This window comes from Semicossyphus pulcher, unplaced genomic scaffold (genome assembly GCF_022749685.1).
Source record: "Semicossyphus pulcher isolate SPU_LCO1_2020_fin unplaced genomic scaffold, fSemPul1.0.p SCAF_7, whole genome shotgun sequence".
NCBI lineage: Eukaryota > Metazoa > Chordata > Actinopteri > Labriformes > Labridae > Semicossyphus > Semicossyphus pulcher.
In genome coordinates this window covers 19092218-19114797 of record NW_027211748.1, presented here as the reverse complement: position 1 = coordinate 19114797, position 22580 = coordinate 19092218, and the positions used below count along the sequence as shown (strand labels likewise).

The 22580-nt window shown below is 42.6% G+C and overlaps 1 protein-coding gene across 4 annotated transcripts in view; it reads left to right on the top strand.

The window, feature by feature from the left end:
- Positions 1–20337, top strand: part of ankrd12 (ankyrin repeat domain 12) — a 36884-nt gene extending 16547 nt beyond the window's left edge. Inside the window, exons 2-13 of one of the 4 annotated variants that reach the window (XM_069684458.1) lie at positions 2005–2118; positions 6242–6392; positions 8217–8288; positions 8693–8830; positions 10180–10383; positions 10677–10819; positions 11410–11557; positions 11802–16213; positions 17150–17248; positions 17470–17613; positions 17726–17821; positions 19719–20337. In XM_069684458.1, coding sequence (XP_069540559.1) covers positions 2059–2118; positions 6242–6392; positions 8217–8288; positions 8693–8830; positions 10180–10383; positions 10677–10819; positions 11410–11557; positions 11802–16213; positions 17150–17248; positions 17470–17613; positions 17726–17821; positions 19719–19904 — 5853 coding nt within the window. In that variant the 5' untranslated portion in view covers positions 2005–2058 and the 3' untranslated portion in view covers positions 19905–20337. Of the gene's footprint in view, positions 1–2004; positions 2119–6241; positions 6393–8216; positions 8289–8692; positions 8831–10179; positions 10384–10676; positions 10820–11409; positions 11558–11801; positions 16214–17149; positions 17249–17469; positions 17623–17725; positions 17822–19718 lie in introns of all 4 variants that reach the window. The other 3 variants (XM_069684457.1, XM_069684460.1, XM_069684459.1) reach the window with 3 other exon arrangements.
- The last annotated feature ends 2243 nt before the right edge of the window (positions 20338–22580 follow it).

Here is a 22580-nt window from a genome sequence, read left to right as displayed (position 1 = left end):
TTTGCCGTCCCTGCTGTGACCCAAATGACAGGATGGCAGCCTACATAAATATAAACAGAACATGTAAAGGGACACTAGATATTTCTAGAAACCTGGCGGGTTCAATAGGTTGTTTGATTTATGTGTTTTTTATTTAAATAGAGCAGAAATGCTTGGCATTTTATTGTTCTAGTTTCTTAAATATGGGACTTTGCTGCTTTTGCTTGTTTTCGATGAAACAAAATTAGATATCTTTGCATTTTACACTCCTGGTCAGAGAAAAATACAGTGAAGTAGAGCTTGGTGGGGAATCTTGAGACTGATACTAAAGCTGGATTTGATGGAAAATTTCACCTATTACTGTTATACTAATATAGTTAATATTTGACCTTGATGAAAACTTGTTTATTGAAAATATTAGACTACAATACTGTATTTCTTATAGGTTGTTATTTCACCATTTATATTCAACTTTATTATCGCCATTATATAATGTTATATTAAGTCTATTTATATAGCAAATTTCATATACAAAGGCAACTCGATGTGCTTTACCAAAATATAACAGACATCAAAGGGAAGATAAAAACATGTTTAAGCAAATAGAATATTGGGATATTTAAATATGGTTTAAATACAGAGTATATAAAATTATACTAAAAGATACTAAGATAATTTTAAAAGAAATATAAGAACAATCGACAGAGGATATATGTCAATTACATACAGTGGTAAAAGCATATCAAAACTACAGTACAGGTTGTCGGGTTCATTCAAAAATGTTTTTAACCAGGATTTAAAAACGTCTACCTTTGGAGCACAGGTTACACAGCAGCTGGCAGCCTCTTTCTGTGCCTCTGTCCCTCCAGTGTGTGCTCTTTTAACTTTCTTCCTTAGCATCATGCTTTTTAAACTTGCCCGAAAGACAGATGTAAATTTTTACTTGCGTTTCTGTTTTCAAAAAAGCAGGTTAGCAGGGGGAGGAAAGGATTGATTGATCACTTTAATTTAAAAATCAAACTGCACCAAGCCCTGATAGAAGAGGTTAATATGGTGGGGAGAAATATGGAAATTTGTGCAGTGAAAGAGGCAACTATGGCAAGTTTAGTATGTTAATTATAGTGAAGTTGTTTTTGGAAGCATGTTGAGTAAAGGGGCTGTCCCGTTCATTTGGAGGCTCTTTCACTACTTATCAGTTCCTAATAAAGAGTTCACTGTGTGCTTTTCTTTTAAACGACCAAGAGAGGCTATTTCTGTAGAATCAGATGCCGTTCTATTTGTGAAAGGGCATGCAAAAAAAGAATCAGGGAAAGTTGGGTAAAAGTACACAAGCAGAGGGTCTTGTGACTGAAAGCGGTGATCTTCATGTGACAAGCTGACTGACACATGCCATTTCTGCTTTGTGCATATGTTCAGCTGAGTGAACTTTCTCCACTCACTGTAGGCGCCCATGGTGCCCCCACTGACGCTGCTGCATGTGTTACTACGCTGACACTGACCACATCACAGAGGAGCTTGGTTAGACTGATGAGTAGGCTACAGTGACAATATGCAGGGGGATGTTTTCCTCTCAGAAGCCTAAAGAGTCCCTAAAGCTGTGATTCATGGTGCCCTTTGTAGTTTTTTCCTGCATGCTTTTCTCAAAGTTGTTGTAAAGAATTGAAGTGGAAATTTAAATAGAATTCCCTGGTCACGCATCGACTAAACGTACATCTTGAAACACAGCTGAGTGACACTTTGTAGCAGGGATGTTTTATAAGCTGCCACTCACTCCTCTGGGGTTAGGTGACCTTTCTTTACTTGCCTCGTTTCCTCTGTGATGCAGGCGTTTGCTGAAAGCCCGCCCGTAAACAGTCTCTGAAGAATTGTCATTTAATTGTACCTGTATTTAAATGACTCTCCTCCTGTTCTTGCAAACACTGCCTGTTTATACCAAGTCCACAGAAACGTGAGGCCAGTCTTCCGCAGAAACGGTGACGTGGCAGTGTTGCAATCCTTCTCATTGCTGTTGTTTTCTGTCTCCAGGTGCATGATGAACCTACTGCGCTGTAGCTGTCACAGCTAGTCAGGTGCCGCACCATGGCCAAACCTGGGAGCGACAGAGATGGAGCCATGGTGGATAAGCAGGCGGGGAAGAAGGTACGTGAGCACCTAGATACAGAACAGGATTTTTTCCCTTTTATTCACTTTGCCTTCCTACCATGTTAAACAAGTATAGAGACGGAGGAGCACAATTAAGTCCTGCACATACCCAAGAGGAAAATATTTATTTGCGTCTCATTGACTTTGTATTGCATAAAGGTGCCTCCAAACAACAGAAAAATACTAAGAAGCTTCTGTGGGATAGAATGCACTTCCAACAGAAAGTAGTGTTTTTTTAGCTACCCATCGGAAAAACTGAACCTTTTAAGAAAGACAAAACTGGAGACAGGAAAAGCATCAGCAGGCAGAAAGGAATTTGACCAGAAGCTGTAGTGGTTGAAGCCAACGGGCTATGCGAGGCCTGGTTTGATCTTTCCAAGGTTAAATGGTCATCTTACACAGTGATTAAGTAATGGAAAAAGTATTTCCATTCCTGCAATTCATTGGGAGCATTTCTCCAGAAAAGGGAAAGCAAGGAGAGGAGACACAGAGATACCTTTCCTTTATGATAGACTAGTGTAATAAAAATCCCTTGATGTGCTGAAAGCTAATGTTTTTAGCTAGCTACATGCCTTTTGTTGAAGTTTCAACATAATTCTTTTCCTCTTTGGATGAGGTGGCATTCAGAGTATGAAGCGAATGCACTCTGCCTCTATGATGCCTGTTTACTGTAGAGAACTTTTAGCTTATTATCTTTGAAGTCTAAATTGCACACACATGCAGCACACAATTAGATCTCAAGTCGAGGCTCAGAATTCATTCTTGATCTTGGAACCAGCTGTTGATAAAATACTCTTACCTCACAATTCGTGGAGTAATAGATCATTGCATTATCTTCATCAGCAGATGTAGGTGTTTATCAAGGGATTTTAAGGATTTCCGGTCCAGGGGTGAATAAATACTGAGGTTGGACTTTAATCTTAATCTTTGACCTCAGAAACAGTAGTTTACAAAGAAATCTCATCCAAAGCAATGCCAGTAAATTTTGCATTGTTTACCCAAGACATGGTTTGTCTTCATTTTAGCACTTAGCTTAGTCCCTGTTAGCATGAAAGGCTATTAGATGCAAAAAGGCCAAGCAGATTTACTTCGAATCAAGATGTCTCTGCTTATCCAGAACTTCTCTCAGAATTGAAATATCCATTACCCTTTCCCACCGAAATAAGCGTGTTGACGTGGGTTTTTCAGACCCGGGTTAGGTCTTTATTGTGTCTATTACTCATTCAGTCTGTTTATCAAACTTGGCTCCAACAAATTAGCTGGTGTTCGAGCGCTGCTCGGACAGAGACGGGTGGAATTTGGCGCTGAGATTACGAGGACAAGTTACTGACAGAGCAGAGCAGAGCATCGCGCCAGATAGGGGTAGAAGATTGGCATGTCGACACGGCCGAGGTGATAATTACCCAGGTCTGCTGCAGAGTCATTTGACCCAGGTCTGAATGCCGATTGTTAACTTTCCTGCTTAGCAAGAAAGCCGGGTCTTGGTGGGGTTTTTTAACCAGTGGGAAAGGGGCTTATGTGAGCTTGTTTGTGGGGTACATTCTTCGTGCCTGGTCACATCTTGTTTTGGTTGGGGTGATATTTTTTGATTCACAGACATTTTTACAAATCTCTTTGCAACGTGTACACAGTCATTACCCCCATGGTGGATCATCTTACTTCCTAGCTGCATTATTCTCTATACCTATTTGAAATATAAAGCCCACTGACCATTAAAAGACAAACATGTTTACATTGAAGCTTACATTGAGCCTTTATCAGACGTGGTTCACCATAAATCTAGCAATATAGTTTTAGAGCTATAGATAGGAGTGAACCAGAGGTTTTCTTCTGCTATGATGCAATTTCTGTGTGAGGCCTCAGTGAACATTTATTTATGCTTCACTGTGCTTGTCTATCATAAAACAACGGATGCATTTGTGTTTAAGTACAAGGTACTTTGTGAAATATGTAGTGTGTGTGAGTGAGAAGCAGCAGTGAGTTTTTGAAAAGCCTATGCCCCCTGTTGTTACACTGACATTACTTATTTATCATTCTCTCTATAAATGAGACACAATTTATGTCTACTTTTATTTTTAAGGGTGAAGTGCTTCTCATCCTGACTCTCTTTTACTTTTAACACCGCCAGACACTTCAGCTTTGCACAGCTGGCACATTGCTTCACTGAGATCAAAGAAGAACCACACTGCAGACATTTTTCGCCATGCCAGAAATGTATTTTACTGCACCAAAGCGCAGCTCACTGAAGTACTGGTACTGAAAAAAAAAAAGCTTTGTCTGCAGATCAGGGTGCAAAAACTGGGTAATAGTAAGACGCTCTGGTTGTACCTGATGCAATGAATGCTGTCACTGGTGGCAAATGATGCACTGGAATTTTTTTCTCTTCTCAACAACCCGGTTACCGTTATTAATTTTGCATGTGCATGGAGAGGTTATCTGGAGCCTTTAAAACATAGCTACTTTTTTTAATTGATGCAGTGAAAGTTATATCCATAAAAGCAGCTGCATGTGGGAGGGCTAAAATTACACATTTCTTTTCTGTTCGGATGTGGATGTTGTTGCTTTTTTTAGTTTCAAAATCAGAAATACTTTATTTATCCCCGGGGGGAGATTCAGGCATTACAGTTGCTCTGACGCAAAGAAAAGCATGAAGGAATATAAATAGAAGCAGTGTATATATACAATAAAAAGAAATAAAGATAAAATATAAAAATGCGGAGGAATGGGCTCTATGGTGATTTAAATATGAATGTCAGAATTAAATGTAATTGCCAGATTAAATACAGTATAAATTAATGATTAACAGTATAAATGCAGTATGTCAGATTATTGCAATCTTGCTCTGTGCCTTTGGAGGACGCTATCTGCTTCTCCAATGGGCCCTGGAAAACCTCTGCCAGACTACGTAGCGCGTCATCTGGCGGAGGACGGGGAGCTCGCTAAACTACACTTCCTCAATCTAGGACGCCGGCCTCCGATGTCATGTCTCGTTCAAAATCGTCAGGTTTGAAATGTAGACTGCAGACCTAACGATTTTTTACCACAGTGATATATTGTCGTCGTATTTCGGATTCTGTCCCGCTCTGAGCCGTTGCCTCCAGCAAAACGGTAGTGTTTCACTCCGGGGTCTCTCGCTGGGCCGTTCCTTTCAGAGGGAGGGATGCAATGCACGCTGGGTGTTGTAGGAATGTAGAATTGGCGAAACTATGAGCTGTTTGTACAACTTTCTCCACAGCTATGGCGCCAATTTAAAATATTATTGCTTCTATCGATTACAGAGAACACCAGCTTTGACAAACAGTGGCTTTTTCCAGGGACGAATTGCTCCTTTAAGGGAAGCCAGTTATCTAATAAGTCTGGTAGTATTTAACTAGGGCTGCAACTAACATTTCTCTCACTATTCAAACGATTAGTTGTTGGTTCAAAAAAAAATGTTGAGCAGTGTTTCCTAAAGCTCAAGGTGAAATCTTCAACAGTCATATTTGTCCACAACTTTAGAGTCTCAGTTTGTTGTGATAAAGGAGTAAAGAAACTGGAAATATTCATGTATAAAAAGCATTTTTTTCCCTTAAAATTTTTTCAAACTGATTAATTAAATGGACAACTCACCCATTTATTGTTGGAGCTCAATATTAACAATATTTTAGTTTGACTTCTTAACATACCTTGTACCATTAGAACAGCCCTTTTCTCTTCTGTATTTCTGTGTGCAAACAGAAAAAAAAAACTAGTCCCTCCTGATCTTTTACTCTTCACTTTGAAGAGAGCCTGCCTTGGGAATATGATTTTGGTGAGTCATGCCGGCAAACCTGCTGTAGCATGACCCAAACAATATGATGCAGAGACACAACACTGTTAGTAATATAATCAGCTGCACTCTGTTAGGATATTGTCCCGTTTTAGGAATCTTCAGTCTCATCTGAAATACAACCTGCACGCTAAGCTCATTCCTTTTGTGATCAAGCTAGTTAAGAGCTTTTGTAATGAGACCTCTTCAGTTTATTTACCGTCTTGTGTGTATTGTTGACACAAACTCACTCACTAATCATAAATGGTGGCCACACCTTTCATGTAATTGACATGGCTGATTTTTATTTTATATCTCCCTCACCTCTGACAGAGCAAAGACAAGTTGTCCCCTTTCACCAAAACTCCGAAGCTGGACCGGAGTGAACTGCTGGGGAAGGAAGGGAAAGCCAAGTCTTCTATGAAGCGCAAGCTCTCCTTCACCTCAAGTCCGCTCCGGACAGAGGAGCGAGACTCGGACACCGGTAAGAGCTGTTTTTTTTTTCTCCTCCCTGCTCCTCTTTCAAAAGCCATGCTGCTGGCTGGCTGCCATGTCCTCACACTGCCCCCTGGTGGCCTGTTGTTTACCATTTCCTTCAGGGACTGTAGGTCGAAGGGTTTCAACCTGTTTAGCAACAGGATCCAAATCAGACCATACTGATGATCCAGAACGTATGAATATGGCGTAAAATCAATCTTTGTAGCTTTGTCTCAGTGCTAACTCTTTTTATGAAAATAAAAACCCCTATACTTCCTAGAACAGAAAAGTAGATCTAAATGACTCAAAGGTACGATGAAACCTGTAGACCACCTCAGCTGGCAGTGGTGAAATACTGACTGCAATATTCCTTGGGGGCTACTGTTCCCGATCAGAGTATGTCCACTAAAAAGGTTCAGAGATACTGAAGAGAAGAGTAAGATCCTTTTGTTTGGCCAAAAACAGAAGTCACCTCGAAATTGAAGAGGTGAGGTGCGGTTCCACCTTGCACCGTAACAGAGCTTCGCCATCATGCAGCCTTGGCCACTTTACATTGGACCAAGCAACGGCAGCGTAAAGCCGCCCCAGTGTGTGTTTTTTACACAGCGTTCCGGCGTTAAGGAACACACACAGGGCGCTTTTCCACCCTGCTGGGTCCGCTGTTTACACAGACACCATTTCGCCTCTGTTACTACCTCCAATGCGGGCTCAGAGGAGGAACGACTTCGCCCCACCTTTCTGTCTCAGTGCGTTTAACATGGAAGACGGAACGTAACAGAGGCGTAATAATCCCGCCTTGAACTGGCAGTGTACAAGGTGGCTGTAGTGTGCCTTTTTAAACACTTGAATGATATAATCTGAGCCTGTCAAAAACAAGCATTTCTTCTTGTGTACATATTACGATTGAGTGTAGTTGCTGGAAAAGATTATGTTGCAGCCATTGCAGCATGTTTTGCAGCTGACGGCTGAAGCGATCTACAGGACCAATTCCAAAATGTTTGTATCCATTCATTTAGACCCCAAAATATGTAAAAGTAGATCCCAGTTTTAAAATACTAATATTACCATAGATACAAGACCAGCAACAAAATTCTAAATGATATCCTTCTACTCTAAGACCTGGTACTGTCAATACTGATTTTTAAAAGATGTGCGACGCTAAGTGCTCAGTGTGAGTTTCAGGTTACTGTCATCATACTGAAGAATAAAGTGCTTAGTGTTGCCTCTTTCTTGTGTAAATATACTTTTCTGCTTCTGTCATTTACTCAGAAGTTTAACTGTATGCTTACATCAGCGTTGAAACCTTAAAAATAGAGTTTGTGTATCGTACAGCCATAATTACAGTAAGTGAAGTACAGTAATGGGTTTTACAGACTGCTTGAGGTCCGGTAGGTTGGCCTTCATCTCCTCTGTAGAGCGTAATGATTTTCATTGTGTGGTCCTGCGTCATTCAAACAGACGAGAACCCTCAATTTTGTATTCACCGAGTATAATTTATGTCGCACAGGTTATAAATCTAAACTAGCATGCAGGGTGGCTTCTCCTTCAAGAAGCTGTTCCGTTGTACCGCTCAGCTCCTGTGTTGTGCAGCTGTAGGCATACAGGAAGTAAAGACTCCACTGACCAACTCGGATAGCATCTTCTCTCTTGTGTTACCATGACTCATCATCTGTGCGTGGAGAGCAAGTCTGCCTTTGTGCCTGTCTGTATTTGAGTACATGTGAGATGAGGAGGGTGAGAGAGAGCATTAATGCAGTGCTTTCCCACCCTTCCTCCCCCCTTGCTCTCCCCTCCCTCTTCCTCTCCCCATCCTCTCTGCTTTGCACTGTAGATGACTCAGACCCAGGCCAGTCGAGTGAGACCTGGGGAGAGAGATTAGTGCCTCCCTGCAGGATATACGCAGGTAATCGCTGCAGCCCGATCCTCAGCCCCGATTTCCTCTACAATTCACGTCACCTTTCTGCGCCACTATTCTGCTGTAAACACACATACACACATGCACGTGTGTGTGTTTTTGGCCCTGCATCTGCCCCTGTTACAGCTCACGCATGTCTGTGTAGCAACCGATCGACGGAGACTGGGCGGGCCTCGAGGAGTGCCGTCTGCACTTGGCTGGCTTAAGAGAATGCTGTCTTATTTTTGTCCCCTTTTTTCAAACCTCATGCTTGTCATCTGTTCCTCCGAGAGCTCAACAGATACAAGGGAAGGAGGAAAAGATGTCACTGTGACGATGGAAATGCTGCTTGAAATTAAAATGGACTTCTTCTTTGGGGCTATTTCCTAAAATCTTTCTTGGTTTTGTTGCAGATAAAGATGGACCAGACAAGAAGAAGATGAAAAAGGAGGCCGGTGGCAAGAAGTCCCAGGCCAACCTTTTGTTTGGGTATCCTCTGTCGGAGCGCAAACAGATGGCTCTCCTCATGCAGATGACTGCCAACAGTCCAGGTTTGTGTACCTACACTCTCACCTTAAGGACATCCTCAAGATGGCTCGGAGTACATTTACTGTCGGATGAGTCATGCTTCCGACCTTTTTGGCAAACGTGCTGTCTAGTACGTCAGGGTTCCTTGAGAGTACAGCATGGTCTCACATTATTGTAGCTGCTCCACTGGAAGAAAGCTGTTTACTATACTTTCTCACTTTAATTGAATATGTTACTGGAATAGTAGATTTTTCTTGTTAATAATGGGTTCTGAGTTGTTGTAGGACAAGGACAATGGTGCATACCTGCTGAGAATAGACATACGGACACAAAAGAGCACAGGCTTTCAGGTTTACATTAAAAGCAGCGTCACTGTGGTTGCTCAATGAAATGACTTGTGTATTAAAGGAACAGTCGGACATTTAAAGGGGCCATATCTTTATAATGGATATTCCCATATTTTCATGATAAAGTGAAAACTGCGTAATTCCGTGTTTTTTCCAGAATGACATTTTTAAAAAGGTCGCCTCTGAAATGGGCCGTTCAGAACAGCTGCAGGTTTCTAAGTAGAACCTTGCTTTCACTGAAATTGACCAATCATCATTCACTGTCATTCACCTCAGGCTGCCTTCTTGCACTAGCTTGTAGTCAAGTCGTCAAGATTTCCGCATGCGGCCGCACGGGATCGCACACGTGGGGGAGGGGCTACACGGTCACTCCAAATACTGTCAGCCAATCGTGGCTAAGGTCTAACCTTTGAATGGCAAAACGGTTTGATCGTTTCAGGAGGAAGGAGAGGCTCCAAAAAATAATTACATTAAAATATGTGTACAATTTTTAAAACGAAACAAACTTTACCCGCTTGATTCAAAAACACATTAGAATAACAGAAAATTGTTTGCATACCTTTTAAGGAAATAAGGTAATTCTCTTATGCTTTAAGATTGATGCTCATTCATTTCTGTTTGTTCAATATGAAGCTGCAGCCAGTTAGCCTAGCTTAGCAAAAAGAGTGGAAACAGGGGAAACCGCTAGCTCGTCAGAGGAGGACAACATCTGCCTACATGTGCCTCCTAAATCTCACTAATAAGAACGTTATATCTCGTTTGTTTAATCTGTGCTAATATTAAACTGTAGAAATGAGACTCTTGGTTTCATGTTGCTTTTGTTTGGGACTTTTTTTTGTAACCTCTGGACAGAGCTCAAACACTCAGGCACATATATAAGCCTTTCAAGTTCCTGCTAAAGAAACAGCTTCTCTCTGGCTTTTTAAGTCCGGTCCCTTGCACATTATTGCAGGTAATTATCTCATCTTGTGACGGGCTTTTGCTCCAAGCATCAATTAAGTCCTTTTCACTCTGCCTGTGTCCAGACTCGACTCCCAGTCACCCCTCACAAACGACCCCTGTGCAGAAGAAAGTCCCCAGCAGCGCCTCGTCTCGACAGAAGGACAAGGTCAACAAGAGGAACGAGCGAGGGGAGACTCCCCTTCACATGGCGGCCATCAGGGGAGACGCCAAGCAAGTTAAAGAGCTCATTAGTCTGGGAGCTGATGTCAACGTCAAAGACTTTGCAGGTACGATGCCCCAGGAGCTGATCATTTCACAGATCTTGTCATGTCTGCGTGGCTGACTAACAGGCTCTTTCAAACGAGTAATCTTATGATAAATTAACAAAAACAAATGCATGTTTATCCTCTCTCTCTGTGCATGTTTTTGGGTTATTTTATTTTGTCATTGTATGTCTCCACCTGCCTGATCTTGATCGTCCCCTAATAAAACTGATAAAATACTGGTAAAGCCAAAATATCCTCCTGAAAAGAGTCAGCTCATGAAACTCTGCGGTCTTGCTGTTTTCTCTCCACAACAGGTTGGACTCCTCTTCATGAAGCCTGTAATCTTGGTTATTACGACGTGGCCAAGGTCTTAATAGCAGCAGGTGCAGAGGTGAACACGCAGGGTCTGGATGATGACACGCCCCTACACGACGCCTCAAGCAGCGGGCATAAAGACGTAAGAGCAACACTTGAAATTTGTCCTGCCAGAGTAACATGGGACTCAAACAGAATTTTTTTTAAATGCTTTTTTCTTTTAAGGTCTTGGAACAAGTCTGATGCCTCTGAAATTATTACACCTTTAAAATGAGAAATATTTGTTTTTATTGTGTATGTCAAAAAGGTAGATATATGTTGACATTTATACTTGTCATACCAGCGAAACGGTAGTATTTCACTCCAGCGTCTCTCGCTGGGCCGTTCCTTTCAGAGGGAGGGGCGCAATGCATGCTGGGTGTTGTAGGAATGTAGAATGGGCAAAACCAATAGCTGTTTGTACAACTTTCTCCACAGCTATGGCGCCAATTTCAAATATTTTTGCTTCTAGCGATTACAGAGAACACCAGCTTTGACCGACAGTAGCTTTTTCCAGGGGAGAACTGCTCCTTTAAGAGTCACATTGAACTAGATTTGTTTTTAAGAATTCAGGTGCTCTGAAGGATCGTAGTTTTTATAATTATGAATAAAAAATTTAAATATCAGGGTTTTTTTTAAATTTTTGTATCTTGGCCTCAGGAGTCTTTATCCCACTTCTTTTGTTTCATGCAGATTGTGAAGCTGCTTCTACGCCACGGTGGTAACGCCTTCCAGGCCAACAAGCGGGGAGAGCGCCCGGTGGACGTGGCAGACTCTCAGGAGCTGGAACAGCTATTAAAGGGAGAGTTGCCACTGTCGGACCAGGAGGACAGCTCATCGGGTATGAAGACAATGCTTTAGTGTTTGTTTAGCCTCCGCTATAAGGAAACATATTAACAGGCTAACTGTTATTACTGGCCATCCTTATCCACTGCACTTAATAGATGATTAAGGCTTAATTGTACCCTTTGAGTTGTGGAAATATGTCTATTCATAGTTGGAAGTTAAGGATTGGATATACCTGAATCTTGCATAACTGCTTGTGTCATTTTAGTATTTTAAAATGCATGTTCTCTTTTCGGCAGAGTCTGAAGACCCACCTTCTGTCAATCCATCAAGTGTCGATGACAACATGGATGACTCTGATACTGAAAAAGACTCTGACGGTAAACCAGCCACGAAGGCTTCGTCGTCCGCGCCCGGGCTGGATGAGTACGAGTTCAAGGATGAGGAAGAGGAGGAGGATCTCAGTAAGGCCCTAAACGACAGACACATCCTCCGGAGGGAGCTACGGCAGCGGGAGAAGGAGGAAAAAGAAAGGAATAATGTTGCAGGAAAACAGAGCGGAAAAGGTGATTCCTCGTCAAAGACTAAAAAGCAGAAGAGCTCTCGTGTCCACTGCAGCTCCGACTCCTCCAGCGACGAAATGGAGAGTCTTCCAGAGAGGAGGAACTCCCCGACCTGCTCTCAGAGCTCAGAGAGCCTCAAGGCGGACACAAGGTCTAAAAAGGAGAATGCTGAGCAAAAAGAGAAGGGCAAAGTGAAGAGGAAGAGCAAAAGCCAGAATAAAAACAAGGAAAACCAAGAGGACGGGAAAGAGAACAGCAAAACTCTGGTCCTGTCTCTCGCAACCGTGTCCGAGAGCACAGAAAAGGGTCGGGAGGAAGACTCCTTCAAGATGTCTTTCAGTCCCAAAGATGACTCATCCGTCCACCTCTTCCATTTGTCGTCCATTAAATCTCCAAAACTGAACCACAGCCTGACAGATAAACAGACGCCACTCAAACAGGAAAATACTAAGATGTGCATTTCCATCAGTGACAGCTCGTGTCCGGTGGACGGTGTCAAATACAACCACTACACAGACGCAGACTACTGCACCGAAGGCTCCAGCACCAAAGGGTGTAAGCACAAGGAGAAGAGCAAACACCAACAGAAAGACTCCAGTGTGGACGGGGACGACGGCCATTCGAGTCCTTACAAAGACAGCAGCATAGGAAACAGTGTAGACAGCGCTGACGGTGCCTTACGCAAGACTGACTTAGACGGCAAAGTGATAAAGAAGCATAAACTTAAACACAAGGAGAAAGACAAACACAGGAGGGAATACGAGGCAGAGCGAAGCCGCCACAGGCAGAAGGAGGCCAGGAAAGACGGCCACAGGAATTTGGAGTTTGACAGAGAGTTCTGGAAAGAGAATTTTTTCAAAAGTGACGAGACGGATGAACCTCTGCCGGTGAAAAAAGAAGGTGAAGACAATAGCTCCATGCAGAAGACCTCTGATTCCTCCCCTGTCAAAGATGAAAGAATCACAAAGGAGAAACACTCCAGCAGCAAAGAGAAGAGGCTGAGAGAGGAGCGAGAGAAAGACAAGGCCGTGAAAAAAGAGCGGAAGGAGGCTGCTGGTAAAGAGGAGAAGGTAAAGGATTCAAAGCTGAGTGAGCGTGACGAGCGAGTCGACTGCCACGGCTCAGGGCGGATTCCTGAGGAGACGCTGCAGAGCAACAGCTTGAAAGAAGAGACAGAGGAGAAACCCATAAGTGGGATCACAGCTGATCAAGAACAGCTGGAGTCCTCTGAAAAAGGCTCACGTGAGAAAACTGACAAGAGGCTCCCAGGAAAGGAGAAGGATTCAGAAAAAATGGAGAAAAGGCATCCTGACAAAGACAAAAAGGTTAAAACCGAGCACTCAGACAAAGCTGACACGCAGAATTCAGTGGATCGCTGGAAAGAAAAAGAAAGAACAGGAGCTATTTCTTCCCATTCGCCTGGAGATAAGAACTACAAAGAGAATGAGAAGCTGAAATCTTTATCTACAACACGAAAGCACGAGGACAGCAGAAAAAATAAAGATAAGTTTGACAAACGGTCTGAAAGGGAGAGGCAGGACAGAGAATATAGTGTCGGCGATCACAGAGAGAAAGAACGCACAAACTATGATAAGAAAGGCAAACCTCTGGAGAAGGCCACAGATCACAGTAAATCTGATCGCTCTAAAGAAAAGGACTGCGACAGGAAAAGGAGAGATAAAGTAAAAGATGGGAATTCTTCAAGCTCCAATCTTAAGTTACTTTTGGAAGAGAAAAAGAGCTATCTGTCCGAGAGCAGCAAGTCCTTATCTGCAAAATCAAAGGAGGAAGTTGTGAGAACGCCAGAGAAAGATCGCGACCGCAGAGATCGGGACAGAGACTCGGATAAACACAAGGACAAGGATAAGGACCGGCACAAAGACCGCTCCCAGCAGGCCAAAATCAGCAAGGCCAAACCCAACGACACGGATGCAGACAAGGCCAAGTCAAAAGCCTCGCCCGCAACAAGAGACCCCAAGCCCAAAGAGAAACGGCTTGTTAATGATGACCTGATGCAGACCAGCTTTGAGCGCATGCTCAGCCTGAAGGACCAGGAGATCGAGCAGTGGCACCGCAAACACCTGGAGAAAATTAAACAGAAAGAGCGGGAGAGGCTCAAACAGAGGCCTCTGGCAGATCCGGTGAAGTCAAAACCTAAAGACAGAACGAAGCCTGAGCCGTGCTTAAGTAAAGAGCTCATGCGCTCAAAGAGCTCCGAAGCCTCAGACCTCCACAGCAGAGACAAACCCCTGAAGGATGGCGCCAGCCCAAGAACTATGTCGCTTGATGGAAAGACCTTGCCGGCCATCAGTGCAAAGGTCATGTCCGCTGTGGAGAACTGTCTGACCAGATCCCCCAGACCAGAGAGCGAACGCTTTGGCCTCATTTCCAGGTCTGTGTCCTTGGTTTCTGTCGCCAGCTCAGAAGATTCGTGTCAGGCTACAACATTAACACCCAGACACGTTGAATACGACTCTGACATGAACATGGAAGCATCCGACTCTCAACCTGCATTCCTCCAGTCTTCCCTCGTCATTCAGGCCACCAGATCGCCGTCTGTTCACGATAAAGATTGCAACAGTCTTCCGGATGTACCGCCAAGTAGTCGGACGCTGCTGTCCGGCAGACATGAATCTCCGTACCTCAGGGCTATTCTGGACGAGGATGCAAACTCGTCGACTGAAGGCAAAGCGGTAGAAAATCTGCCAAAATCCAGCGAGCCCATCGAGGAGCTGAAACCAAGAGAGACCTCCGCAGAAACAGAGGACAGCCTCAGTAGTCAAATGTATGTGAATTCAATTGCTGATGCAGTCACGGAGAGAGAAGGGAGCACGCCACAGATGTCTAACAAAGATCCTGACTGTAAAAACACAACACTTCCAGAGAGTAGTAGCTCTCAATCAGGGTCAATAGAGCAGAAAAGTCTCGTCTCCTCTGACCCTCCTGCTACGAAAGAGATCCAGAGTCCAACAGAGAACTCCCAGGCAGATTGTAGTAACAAGGATTCAGATCAACCGTCGATACCTGCAGCGTCTCTATCTGCTGAGCCGCCTGCACTTACAAACACACAAACCCTGCAGCAAAAGGACCCACTCACTGTTTTTGAACTAGAGAGTCTGCAGCAGACAGAGTCAGACAGCTCACATGTGTCTGAGCATAAAGACAAACCTCCTGAGAGTGCTGACGCAGCAGAACAAGAGAGCATGGAAACTGATTTAGAAAGCTTCAGAGTAGAGGCTGCAGGAAGTCCTGTACCGTCCACCAGTTCACACATTCCCAGCTCCGCTGCAGGGGAGTGCGGCTTCAGCAAAACAAGCCCCGAGTCTGAATGTTCTCAAGAGGAGATGGATGTCGATAACACAGACTGTAATAAATCAAATAAATCAAAGCCTGTCGATGATGCTGCAGGGTCATGTCTCGACGCTCAGGTGGAGAAGGACAGTATGCCGCCTTCTTTGTCTCAGACTCCTGAACACAAGGCTGATGACATGCCCGACATCCCACAGAGCTCAGAGAGCGACAGCAGTGCTGCTGTTTCTGTTACAACAGAGAGCCCATCAGCCGAGTGCAGCCTGGCCGCAGAGGGATCCTCTGAATCCAGAACAGAGACCGGCTCAGAGCCGATGGAGGTGACCCCTGCTGATGAGAAACCAGAGTCATCTTCATCTGGAGAAGAGCAGAGTCAAAGCACCGTCCAATCAGCAGCTCAGACCGACTCCAGCAACAGCGCCTCAGGGAGCTCCTCTCCTCAATCTGGAGACCGGGATTCTGATTCTTCAGGGGCTAAGGTGAAGGTTCGCTCTTCAGACGAGGACATTGACGTCCACGTGCCCCATCCACGCAAGAGAAAGATGCTGAAAGTGTCGAACTCTCAGTCGAGCTCCATGCCCCAGCAGGGGAAAGAGAGAGGGCAGCAGTCTCTGGCTGCCATCGTGGACTCAGTAAAGCTCGAGGAGATCGAGCCGTACCAGACGGAGAGGGCCAACCCTTACTACGAGTTCCTGCACATCCGGAAGAAGATCGAGGAGAAGCGCAAAGTGTTGTGCAGCGTCACCCCCCAGCCACCACAGTATTATGATGAATATGTGACCTTCAATGGATCCTACCTCTTAGATGGGAACCCACTCAGCAAACTCTGCATACCAACAGTGAGTTCTTCATCTTCTCCGATCTTGATCATACTTACGGGCGACAAATTCTTTGTTGCACAGTATACCAACATAAACTAAGCCATGCTAATTTCACAAAACCACTCTGTCAGAGAATTGTTTGCATGTTTTGTGGTGTTCTAGCCCTGATGTTGTTTATACAGACCAACTATTAGAAGTTTTACAGTTACTGTGACATTACTTTAGGATCATATGTCCAACTATGATTCTCAGCCTGCAGTGAAGACTCCAGATAGATCTGGCTTGTTGGTTCCTACCTACTTATAGTGTCATATTTCTTTGCTATCTCTTAGTGACACATAAATAGATTTTTTTTTGGCTTGTCATTTACCGTAAAATCCGGAATATAAGACCTGTTTTGGGGGTATCGCAGAGCTATTTATTAATAAAAATGTGTGTACAAATTATTTCAACACTATTTCAATTTATTCTAATTTGAAACACATTCAAACATACATAAATTATAACTTCTACCATGTCAAGTTTGTAATCCTGCTGGCTAACGGTGCTGTAGTTGAGCTCAGCCTATGGTAAAGTTTATTGGCTAAATCCTAGTGACGTATACAAAGTTGCAAACATACAAAAGTTCGTATATTGAAGTAGGATTCAACAAAGTTTGAACAAAAAAAGGCTAGATTATAGCGCCATCATCTGGGTAAAATACCATAACACAAAAAAAATCATTTTTATACTGGTATATTGGTCACACTGGTTTAGAGGATGCAGCCCGCTTTTTATATGAAAAATCTTATACACCAAATGTTGCGGTATGTCTCCAGTCAAAAGTGAATAAAGGTCAACTAAGCTGACGTACTAAATGTTCTCTTCTTAATGATGTGTGCATGGTGACTCAGCAAACATGACGCAGCAGCATTTAAGTGTTTTAAACCGTCACCTTCTCCTTTGTTTGAACAGATAACTCCGCCTCCATCGTTACCCGAGCAACTGAAAGAGATGTTCAAACAACAGGAGGTTGTCCGCATGAAACTACGTCTACAACACAGCATTGAAAGGGTACGTCACTTCACTCTTGGCTGCTTTGTTTTGGTTGGGTTTAGTACCTCTAGACATTTTTAGTGCCACTTGAAACAGCTGAAATGGGACACAGCCTCCCTCTTGGAAACACATTTTAAAACTGTGGTTTCTTCTTATAGCTTCCTCAAGACTGGATATCAATGCTACAGATGTTTTTATACTACATATAACATTTCGCATATTTTCTTCTTTCTCTGCAGGAGAAGCTGATTGTTTCAAATGAACAGGAAGTCCTACGAGTCCACTACAGGGCAGCGAGGACACTGGCCAATCAGTCTCTGCCTTTCAGTGCCTGCACGGTTTTACTGGATGCTGAAGTGTACAACATGCCTCAGGACGTTCAGGTAAGCGAGGTGTGGCAATCAAACAAACCCGTTGATGTTCCTGTGCTTTGTTTTCAGTCAGTTCTTTATGTTGAAGCCAAGAAAAATTAAGTCGTGTGTGTTTGGTTCACAGAACGATGACGGCAAAACGTCAGTGAGAGACCGATTCAACGCCAGGCAGTTCATGTCCTGGTTACAAGATGTTGATGACAAGTTTGATAAGCTGAAGGTAAGACGGTTGTTGACACTGTACACCTACATTTAACAGAGGGTATATTTCTAGTTGAACAATATTAGTAGTAGTAGAAGAAGAGTATTAAAACTTGGGGAACAACCTTGCCTTACTTTTACCCAAACATGCTAGAAATATTTTTGTTATTTTTGCCCGCAGCACACTTGTGTATTTCTTCCATCAAAGACTAAAAATTAAAATGTTGCTGCAGTTTTATTTTTCACCTTCAAAACAACCTGTTCATTTGTCCTAAGGCTGCATCTCTTGTTGGCACACATCATAGTGATAAAAATAGTCACTGAACCTGCGTTTACCTGCATGCATCCGTTCTGCCTTTGGTCTGCACTCAAGTTCTTATTTGAGCTGTTTACTTGAACCTTTGATTGTCTGCTAACTGGATGAACGGAGGCAGTAAAGAAAGTTTGAAGTGAGGGCTGGTGGAAGAGGAGGGTTTGAACTGCAGACCGTAACAACCAGAAGTGTGTGTTAATATTCCACAAGAACTCATTAAATGAAGGGAACGGACGGACATCTTAACTGGGTCTGTTACAGTCTAAGTAAAGTTTTCAATGGTTTATTTTGACGACTTTGTAAATTAAAAGTGAGATCAGTTGAAGGATCAGACTGGGAATGTTCTCTGTGAATGTTAACCGAGCTTCTGGTTTAACAAATGCCACAGATTGAGTTACCCTGTCATGTTTTGATTTAATTTGACCACATTTTGAATTTGTTTTCAGCAGCATTTATCAGAAATGTTCCGTTTTTGTGTTGTGTGGTCGAGCTTTAATTGTGACCAGTTTCATCAGTGAGTTTCCCTTCTATTTATTCTTCCTCATATATTGAATTTAAGCCCTTTTATATGTCTTGTTCCCTTTCTATATTTGTTTTTGTCTTGTTATTGCTTCTGTGCAGACACATTTTACAAAGATGCCTTCTCGAAGGATGGGTTGTAACAGTAGACCGGTGCTCCTCTTATAAACAGAATGTGCTTGCTGTAATAATTTATCCCTGTTCATACCGGCCATTAAGAGATCCTTTCCCGATGCACTCTCGGTGTAAATGATCAGGCGTAAAATCTGCTCTCTGTGCAAAAATATGTCCGGTACTATGTTAGAGGTTTTATATGACCTCAGCAGTCTGGGCTACAAAAATCAAGTAGATACCTGAGCTCTTGTCTAATTAGTTTAAAATCCACTCTTTTCTTTTTGCTGTACTGTAGCTAAACAAAGTGGGATTTTTATATTAGAGCATCTTTTGGTCCAACAGCCAACTGGAGAATTAGTTTCATGGTTGTCTTCTCTTTTTTTAGGGATGCACATTATTATCGGCACGTTATCGGTATCTGCAGATTATGGCCTGAAAATGGCATATTCGCATCGGCAGATAAAACACTTTAATTTTGCCGAAATGCTCGAGGATTTCCTAAAAAAAGCTTGATGCAATGCTACGACATTAACGTGGTGCGAGTGTGGGGCTGCGTGCACCATGCCTCTTCCATCAAGCGTGAAGAAGGGTGCAAGATGTCTGCGGTATGGAAGTTTTTCAAAGTTTCCAAAACAGACAGCAAGGTTGTGGTCAGCATCGGTCATGTGAGGAGGGGCCAAATCTCATTTATTCAACACTACGAATTTAATCGCCCATCTCAAGAATCTGCCTGTGGGCCACTACAATAGGTTTAGGCATGATTTCAATTCAGGGGAGACTTTTTGTTCTCTGTAATTAGGTGGAGAAAAACATGTGCCTAATATATCGGTATCGAAATTGGCAAAAGGGGTTGGAACATATCGGCAAAAAATCCAATATCGTGCATCCGTACTTTTTTTACTTAGAATTCGACACTCCTGATCTAAATAAGAACATCTGGTTTAAAAATTCTTGTCTCTTCCCTCCTCAGACGTGTCTCCTGATGAGGCAGCAGCACGAGGCGGCGGCCCTGAACGCCGTGCAGCGCCTGGAGTGGCAGCTCAAGCTGCAGGAGCTCGACCCGGCCACCTACAAGTCCACCAGCATCTTCGAGATCCCCGAGTTCTACATCCCGCTCGTGGAGGTCAACGATGACTTTGACCTCACCCCGATATGAGCTTAAAGGACAGAAGCGCATTGCCACAGCGGCGGCCATGTTGGCGACACGAGAGGCGGGCCGGCACATTCGAGGAAAAAGGAGAGAAAAATGTGAAGCACTTAGGATGTGGCGGTAACACAAAAGAGCACTTAGAAAAGATTTTACTCCAGAGCTCTCTGAGTCCAAACCGGCTCGACTACGAGGGCGGACTGCTCCTCGTAGAGAGAAAAGGGGGTCCAGGCCACAGAAGGAGCCCGGGAAGCAGAGACCAAAAGCCGGACTGGGCGGCGCCGGGAGCTGCAGCGAGAGGTGTGGACGACGACCAGCTGCTTCTGCTCCTCATCACGCAGGGTCACACAACTGAAAGGTTTCAATTGTTTTCAAAGTGAGTGTTCATACATTGTGTACAGACTGTGCTCTTAATTTTTTAACTTATTTTATACATAAACAATTGTGCATTTGTAAATAGTCATGTAATTATTGTTTTAAACTTGTAAAAACAAAAAATAATAGATATTTTGATTGTAAACTCGTTCTGTCTCATGTTTTAATGGACCAAAGTTGGTTTTTATATCGAGTCCTCTTCGTCCGTGATGTTCTCGTTGTTGTTGTTGCTTAAACTCTTAAGCATGTGTTGGCTTCTGTTGTGTTCTTTTGTTTTTACTGTTTCTTCCTCCCTCATCTGGAGTTCCACGCCACAGCTGGTGTTTTTGACTTTGGCAATTAAATGCTGTGCATGCGTTGCGTTGTTTGTACTTTTTTCCTAAAAAGCTGTACTGTGGACTTAATTGTGAGGTTTACTGAAGTGTTCCAGCTTTTTTTTGCGCCATTGTGTTCTGTCCTATTTGCGGCCTCACTCCTCATGTGTCGTCCATTGTGTCTCGCGCACATTAAAGTCTGCTGTGGCTTCCAAGGAGAAAAAAAAACATACTTTTACAGTTTCAATGTGAGATCACAACAAAACCTATTTTTTCAACATAATGCCTTTTGAACGATAGTTCTAAAAAATGTCTATTTTAATATTTACTTGTTACATGACTTGTACATATTTGTAATATATAATTGAATAAATTTTATTTGTTGTGAAATTACAAGTTTTGTTTTGTTGTCATTAATCTTAATGCTGCTAAAACAATTAAACAATATGGGTTGGTCTGGTTTAGCTCAGATGGTAGAGGCGGCGCCTCTGCATCGGCTGCAGGTTCAACTCTGACCTCGGCCCTTTGGTGCATGTCATCCCCTCTCTCTCCCCTCTCCCCTGTCATATCTTCACTTTCCTATAAACAAAGGCCCAAATAAATAAAAAACAAACAAGAAAATAAATCAATTTTTCCATCTATGAGCACATTGGCACCACTTTTCTCAAAATGTTTTTAGTTATTTATGGAGCAATAATCCAAAATGTTTCCAGGTTTCAGTTTTCGAATGTGAAGATTTTCTGTTTTTATTGTAAAGTCAGAACTTTGTCATATTTGGTTTGGGCGCTGAGAAACTGCAAAGACATTTTTCAGACCAGATCAGTATTAATCATACATTTGACGTCTACAGGAAATTATATGTGATTTTAACTGTTCTGATATTCCAGCCTGCAGTATCATCCTCAGCCAGCAGATGTCACCGTAAACATCCCTGCAGGTCCGTTCAACTAGCAGTGATGTAACTTTGATAAGATGGCTGTAGATCTCCCTTTATATCAAATATAAGTGTAGCTCAGCCGTCTCATATATCTGCTTCTGTATTCAATAACATATGTTCATCATGTACAGAGAAACATGATCTATTGAAATAGTATGAACAAAAATGGTTGGATTTAAACTTAATGTCTCTTAAAGAATAATTTATCGAGTTAAGAGCTTCCTGTGAAGTGTAATTTCTACACAGTTACTTTCAGGAACATTATCAGAAGCCCCGGACACAAGCAGGTTAAATGCCACTCCACAGGAGAACAGACTTTGTTGTGTGGCTCAGGTGAGATCAAGAATAAGGTTCTTTTTGTTTTGTTTTGCTGTCTTCTCTGAGGACATGAGGGAGGTACGTTTTAGTACAAAATTAGCAGTAAAAAAATCTGGACAAAATGCTAATTCAATAATCTTTTAAAACCTTTTAAGACAAAGTTTGAAAACCAAAATGTTTAAATATCAGTGACCCATTTCAGTCTTTCCTCATTAGTTCCCAAAAATATTAAGGATTGTGTAACCATTTTTAATTATTATTAATATTATTATTGTTAATAGTTTACTTGAATAAAAGGGACAATGTACTTAAATGAACATTCAAAAAAAATATAATTGCACCAGAGTTAGCCAGAAACTTGGTTTTCATGGAATCCTAAAACAACAAAAACAATTCAATAGGCACATCAGTTAAAAATATACTGGTCTGAGATAAAAGCACACAATACAGACAATGTTAGACAACATGAGTGGACAGAATCCGATTCATAGGTGATGTGCAAACAGTTCAAGCAGTCGGTGTTGACATTTTTGGTTATCAACAATCCATTTCTTGACATTACACTTAAAAGAATGATATGATGGGGCCTCTCTTATGGCAATGACTCTTTTAAATCATTACAGTTTTTCATTCGAAGACACGCAATATGTTTTCCTGCTGATGACTTTTCAGTCAACCCAACTCAAAGGGCGGAGGAATAACAGCAGCTCCATTCTTTCTCTGTATTTCTGGTTTTCCTTG